Source organism: Centruroides sculpturatus, unplaced genomic scaffold (genome assembly GCF_000671375.1).
Source record: "Centruroides sculpturatus isolate CEXI.00-Female unplaced genomic scaffold, Cexi_2.0 scaffold961, whole genome shotgun sequence".
Classification (NCBI taxonomy): Eukaryota; Metazoa; Arthropoda; class Arachnida; order Scorpiones; family Buthidae; genus Centruroides; species Centruroides sculpturatus.
In genome coordinates this window covers 79,649-87,374 of record NW_019386171.1, presented here as the reverse complement: position 1 = coordinate 87,374, position 7,726 = coordinate 79,649, and the positions used below count along the sequence as shown (strand labels likewise).

The following is a 7,726-nucleotide window of genomic DNA, read 5'->3' as shown; positions in this document are numbered from 1 at the left end:
CTTTGACAATTTAGCTGGCAAAAGACACGAAAAATCGTCGATTCTTTCGTATTTGAAGCAATTTGGAAATTGAAGCAGAATAGAATTTAACATTAGTAAATAATATAAAATAAATATTGAAAATTATAACGAGATAGTTACAGTTAATAGATATATTATATCTACAGTAGAACCCCTCTAGTCCGCCCTCGGCTAGTCCATCACTCCAGTTAATCCGACCGTGGTCGGAGTCAAGAAACTTGTCCCGACTCGTTGGTGACTCACCGTCCGTGGCGTTTTTCTGTGTTCGTTACAGTATATATTTTACATTGTGTGTTCATGTACAGTTTTGTGTGTGTTTTCAACATGTCANAATTTAATTATATTCATTGCCCTCAGTTTATTAATTGTGTAATATTCTTTCCATCACACAAGTTAATAATATTGTAGTTATTAAATATTTTAAATATTTCTAGTTTTCTTAATCAGTCAAATCTAATAAGGTTATTGTTAGTTTTAATCAATTTTGTAAACTTAAATATAATATTGATATTTTCATAAAATGCTTTTGTTGGGAGTATTTAATTTAGTAAGTAAAAACCAGAGAGAATGCGAGGGGGTGCTGTGGTCAGTTGGCGCCAGAGTTAAGAAACTAGAGGTGTACGTTAAGCAGAGCCAAGTCTGTGTATTCTTTCGTTTTAATAAATTACAAATAAACATTGTTGGATTAAAACTGAAAATGTCTTTATTTATAAGAAACACAGCAAAACATTAACAGTTTTAAATAAAATAACTGTGATCAAATTTTGTTTTTAATTTTATAACAACTACATTGCTACATTATAGTTCTTAAATTTATCCTTAGGTGTTTGATTTATTCCAAAATATTTCTTCTGTCTCCATTTATTATATCAAAATGACTCAATCTCTAACCAAAAGGAATTCATATTTTATCTATCTATGAGTCAGTTCTGATCTTAAATCTTTCCATTCTGTAATTTAAATTCTATTAATATTAGCTAGAAATCGCTGTATTATTTTATATTCTGAGAGTTAGGAGAAATCCATATATTCATACTTGAAAAAACTCTCATTTTTTTCTTTAATTGTTCACTGGTCAGAATGTATACATATACTCAGTGCTTTTTTTCTTAAAAAGTTACTGTCAGTACACATGTATGGTGACTGAACATATATCTAGTATAGTTTTTACTGAGCAACTGCCAGTTAAGTATTGGTAGCCAGAGTACGTACTGGCTACCAATACTTTTTTATGCTATCTACCAGTACAAGTTGATCATCACTAATCCAGAAGTGATTGATGGGCAACAGAATCCAGTTCCATCACTAATCTAGAACTAATTTTGTCTAGCATAATTTCAAAAATTTCCCATGTCAATGTTCCACTACTGTTTGAGATGCTCAACATTACCAGATGTACAATAATAAAATGTACAATAATTTGCCAAGGATTTGCATTTAATGTTTGATTTTTTTCTTTATTAACAACTTGGGTAACTTGTACTGATTTACAGAATATTTTAAAGGTAGAATGGAAAAGTTAGCTAATTGGGTAATCCAACAAAATCATTTATCTGATATCCTACAGGTCTCAATGATGCTGGATTAATGATGACAAACCTGTACAGTGTACTGGTACATTACAGCTGTAATAAGAATTGCATACACTGTTTAAGAAAATATATTTGATGTGTATATAAATATATACACCAAATATAACAAATATATATGTAAGTTGTTTTCATTTATCCAATAATATCAACTATAAAGATTATTTAAAAACAAAGTAAGAGAGTGCTGTCATCTATTATAAATATAAAAAATCAATTATTCTTTTCCTTTTTTAATAGTTTTTCTAATTTAAAATCAAGATATACTAAGTTATTACTAATTGATGAAAAACCTACTTTATAAACCTATTTCACAAATTTGTTATTCCATTTTACATCAAAACACATTTCACATTTGTCAGTTGGCAGTAAAAATAACTGGACAGATTTACTCAATCTAAACTACAAGCATAGCTATAACTGTAATAAACAAACTAAAGTTTAGGCCTCATGCTTTTTTATTTATTATTATTCGGTGGAAGGAAAAGTCTCACTTACATGTTATAGTTTAAGACCACAAAAGTCTATCCAGTTCTGTAAGATAGTATTTTTATTTTCAATATAAAAAAAACTTATAAAAAATTTTTTAAATGAATAATTAAAAAAGTTTGCTAATTAAAGATATATATATATATATATCTCTTTAATTTGCAAACTTATAACAATCACTATGCATCACGTTTGTTTGTTCACTAAGCATCACGTTTGTTTGTTCACTATGCATGCCTAAGCCATTTGACCAATTGCTATAAAATTCTAAAGTCATGTTCACATACTTCTAACTTGGATAATGTCATAATCTCACCCTAAAATATTGATTGAATTCTGTATTTCAATTAATTTCTGTCTACATTCATTTGTAGGCTTTACATGTAATGCCATCTAATGGCAAAAAACTTAAGAAAATAATAAATTAAATATAATTCTTACAAACAATGATGTAATTTTTAAAAACATATTATATTTACTTAATTGCTACAACAATGATATAGCACAAAATAGACGCTCTATTATGTGTCATTACACCATTACTGAAACAGGTAGCACATAGCACTTGCTTGTGTACAGTGGAATAGTGTTTTGCCCTATACATCATACTTTTCCGGTTAGCAATAGAGTTGTGCCAGTTATGTATCTAACTCTGTTCAGTGGAAGTTTTTTGAATTGAAATAATACAGGCCTCCTGCTCTTAAGCTTTCCATATTTAGTCTCGACTTTCATCTAACTCCATTCTCAAGATTAAGGAAGGACAGACAGCAGATGGATAATAGTGGGAATTTATAAGTCTACAATTTTTTCAAAATGCATCCCAATAAGTACCTTCCAGCAACCAAGTGGATAAAACTACTGAACACCAGTAGTCAGTTGTGGATTTGCATGTTGCCAATGGACTGGCCATATGCAGTTTTCTGGGTTTTCTTCACTTTAGTAACATCTAAATAGGGGCCAGTTTTACATAGGTCTTTCCACGGTGCATTCCTCTTGGTAGATCACTTATGTGTTTTGTTGTCTTAACCAAATAAACCAAACCAATTCTAATCATTTTTCTATAAACACAATATTTATGAGGACATGTTTAACTAGCACAAAACCTGAACATTCCACCCCTCCCTTGATTTCATCTCCACTTATTAACTCATAAACACATTGCCCCAAACTTCCTTCATTGATACTGCTAAAAGATGTTCTGGCATTCAGCCAAATTAATATACATGCGATGATTTTAAGGCTCAAAGTAGTACTCAAAATCTTTTTCTGTGACGATGCTTATTTTTCCAATTTATTAACATGGTGACATTGCTTCATCCAAAACTTCCTGTAGTTGTAGTCTGTGTAATGTGCACTTTATTCACATGTTGAGTCTTAGTCTCAAATCTACTTCCACTATTTTTATACCACAACTTTCAAAACTTTCCTTTACTGAATGTTTTGCTAAGCTTTACTTTTTCAAATTGGTTTCATCAGTTTTTTTTATAGCATAAAAGCAGTTATTCTTGCACTTTTATGGGATTTTTTTATTTAAACAAGTCTTATATGAAGTCTTTCAGATATTAAGGTTAGCAACTTCAATCACATGTGGGACCATTACAACCTATACAACACGAATCATTTTTTTCAAATATTAATAGTAGACCAGTATTAATTAGTATTTATTGACCATCCTCTTTTCCAAGAGGAGGTCAACAACTACTTTTGGTTGAATTAACTTCAACCCCCTTCCACAGCAGTGTCTTCTTTCTAGCAAACCATTGGTTTGATGACATTCGAATATGAAAATTGCATGAAACAAGATTACCAGTGAGCACAAAATATGTTTTAAATGGCTTTCCAGGGTGCCAAGTTTAAATATTTGGTCCATTTTTTGCGAAATTTGATTCATTGGCAGATTACCATTTAATATTTGGCTGTGAATGGAACAGTTTGTTAGAGCTAACATTAGAAAAAATACAATATCTTAAAAAATTTAAGAATGAAAGCAATTAGAAAGAAATTGAAAATATGATTAAGGTATCATATTTTCAATTGCTCTCTACTTGACCAATGAAATTGTGCAATTTCATACCATCTGATTATTGCAATAAACGTGACATTGGTAGGCTGAAATAACCAAACCCTTTATGTGGTTTTCATTTCAATGTTTGTTAAATTATAGTATTTGATTTATATAACTACAAAAGTTATTTTATGTAAGGGTTTTACATTGATATTTGAGAAATGCATTGAAATTAAAATTCTGATCAAATGGCAAAAATTGTTAAAACACAGTAATATTTTTTTACCTCAATACTTAACAATTTTCTAGTAAATTCTTTCTTTGTAAATTAAATATCAATTGTTATGCCAAAAATCCTCACATTACAATTGAGCTTAATTAATGACTTACAAATTATTCTATCACTATCTGTTGTTATCTTTAATAACTAGTAAATTCAAAATACAGTAGGTTTATGCCATTTGCAACCAATACATTTAGGAAAATAAATAAAAAGAAAAAGCCTAGTGTTTTTCTTCATTCCAATCTCTACAATAAATATAATAGGACTTTGAGGGCATGCCAAGTTGGCAAAAGATGTTAAAGACAATAAACTATTATTACAAAGAAAAAAAATATATAAAAATACATTTATAATCATGGGTTTCAATATAAACATTTTGTTTCAGAAAGCATGAAATTTATCAAAAAGTCAGATAGAACATTCCGAAATCAATACTGCCTGATCAGTTGCAGCAAAGCCAACTAGCATATTTCAACAGCTATTAAATATTGCTACTGTAAGACAATGAGAGTTAATGGCAATACTGAAAGATCTAATTTTTTATGGGCAGTCTGTTCAAGCTAGAAATGAAGTCCCTATCTCTTACCACTTGGCCATCCTCATTATGGGCCTGGTCAAATCCATGATAAATATAGAAAAAAAAAAAAAGCACTCTTAGTTCCCACAGGACACAGAGTTAAAAATGGGAAAATACTGAAAGATAAATTAAACCATAAAATTAATGAAGTTGATGTAGAGATAAACATAAGAGAGATTAATAATTATTAGTCCACAGTGTAACTTAGCTTCTCATCAAATGAAATGTGAATATGATAACTGATGTGTAACAGATCAATAAGTATCTCTTGCCTAAGCATGTCAGCAGATGATTGAAACCACTGGAATTGATGTTCTACATGCATACTGTAAATGGTATAAATATAGAAATGTAAAATTGATCAAACTTTGAATTAACTGTATTTATTTTATTAATAAAAAGAGGTTTTACTGATTATAATGATGTAATATATGGAGGAGGGGCCTTTACAATGATGATGCTTGATGATAGGTAGGGAGAAAGGGGTAAGAAATGGCTCATTTTTTGATGATGTAATATATAGATGACCCCTACCCCTAATATTAATTTTTTTTTTAGTTAAGTGCATATCTAGTTAACTAGAAAAAATTTTAACATATTTTTGGGTGAAAAAAAGCCTATAGGTGTTTCAATTCTGCTTACATTGTGTTTCTGCAATTGTAAATGATGAGTTCAGAAGAATACAAATTTTTTATTTGTGCCTGCCTTTTAATTGTAATATTTTTATTACTGTATATTATTTTAATCAAATGATCAAAATCCCTTCTCTTCTTACATTAGTATTACATTGGACAATTACTTTTTCTATCTCATAATTTACAAATTGTATAACATAATTATTATTATTCTATATAATAACAATATTCACCAAATTTTTGTAAATAAAATATGGATAAATGATTTAATTAAATTTTATTTAATTCTTACCATCTTCTCCTGAATATCCAATAAATTCAGTAGCAGCAACATGAGCAGAACCTTTTTCATTGTGAGCTTCTACTTTAATTCGATATGGTTTGAAAGTTGGTTGATCTTCTATGACCAGTTCATTTTTCTCCCAATCTTTTATTTCTTCTATATTCCATTTTGCATTTGGAATATCATCACGTTTCCAATAGACTTTATAATAAAACCCTGGAGCATTTTGTTCTATTTTTGGCATTACCTGAAAACAGATTTTGAATGTAATATGCTCAAAACTTTAATTTGTTTCTATATTAACTTTTTAAAATATATATTTAAAATGATTACAATTAAAATATACAATTTTGTTCTTAAATGTTTATATTACTATATATAAAAATTTATTTAAAATATTAATTTTACATGAAATAAAGTTATCAGGTGTTAAGAGATTAAATTCCATATTTAAAAAATATACATAAATTAGTTTGTTTTATATGTAATAATTTTTTTTTTAATATTTACCGTCCATGAAATGACTAGATTATCTTTCCTTGTTCCACGTCCTTTCACATTATCTGGGTTTCTGTATGGAACGTCAGGAGGTGTTGAACAATTAGTTGAATGAGCACTTGGTGCACTTGGTCCAATTTTATTTCTAGCTATTACTCGAAAAGTATAATTGGCCCATGGTGTCATAGACACCTACAAATAATTGAAAAGAGAAATTTATTATTGGGATTATTTGTTTTGATTTGTTTCAAAATAAATTAATATAAATTGTTTAAAAACAAAATACAGTATTTATTCCAATATTGTAAACAATACAGCTGCAAGATTTTTTAAAAAGTTATAGACAGCATGCAGTTTATTAAAATAAATAATAGCATTTTTTAAAAATTAAATGAAGTGTGCAAAGCCATAATGTTGTAAATGCCAAAAAAACGTTTTCAGGAGAGATTAAAAAAAACACTTTTTCTAGTCAATAAATTCCTTCAAGTCTTGAAGGAATTCATTTCAATTTTACAATAAAACGGTAAAAAACTCACTAGGTTACAAATTCAATGGAATAACAAATTAACATAAACACAAGCTGTAACATTTTAAGCATTAAAAGTTGCATGAATTGCACTTTGGTGCTTAAAATGTTATGCTTGCTCATAAATTCAAATTCAAAATACATCCACTTACAGCATCACTATCACCACAATATTTTTTTATAAAAAACATTGTGTTTAGAATTAATTTCTTCAATAAAACATATTTAAAGAAAAATGACATTGTAACAGCTAACATTGTAATATTGTAACAGCTAACATTGTAATATTGTAACAGCTAACATTGTAATATTGTAACAGCTAACATTGCATAACATTGTAACAGTTACAATTAACTGAATGCCTTTCAGAAAATTTTGGAAACTAATTAACTAATTTTAAGTTAAGATTGTCATGTTTATAAAATAGTTTTATATATAAGAAATAAAGATCTAAGTTCTCATCTATACTAATATTATAAAGAGGTAATGTTTGTATGTAAGTTTGGATGCAGCAGGTAATCTCCAAAACTACTCATCCGATTTCAAAAATTTTTTCACCAATATTTAGAATGGAACTTCAGGATGGACATAGGCTGGATATTGTTCCGTTAAACATGGGGGATGGACAGTTCTTTACGGTAAGCCTTACGGGAAGGCTTACCGTAAAAAACTCTGCTTCTATTTATACTATTTTAGATGCGGTTTTTTTGCATTTTTGATTGCATTTTAATAGAGTACGTCAACACAATGTATACTAAGAAGGGATTTTCCCCGCGGGGGAGAAGGACAAGATTAAGGCTTACTGTGAAAAACTTGGCTT

The 7,726-nt window shown here is 28.8% G+C and overlaps 1 protein-coding gene across 1 annotated transcript in view; it reads right to left on the bottom strand.

Moving 5' to 3' along the window:
* LOC111613899 (neuroglian-like) overlaps positions 1-7,726 on the bottom strand; it is a 175,093-nt gene that overhangs the window by 90,070 nt on the left and 77,297 nt on the right. Inside the window, exons 16-17 of the mRNA XM_023355252.1 lie at positions 6,393-6,572; positions 5,892-6,129 (exon numbers count right to left, since the gene is read on the bottom strand). Coding sequence (XP_023211020.1) covers positions 5,892-6,129; positions 6,393-6,572 — 418 coding nt within the window. The remainder of the gene's footprint in view (positions 1-5,891; positions 6,130-6,392; positions 6,573-7,726) is intronic.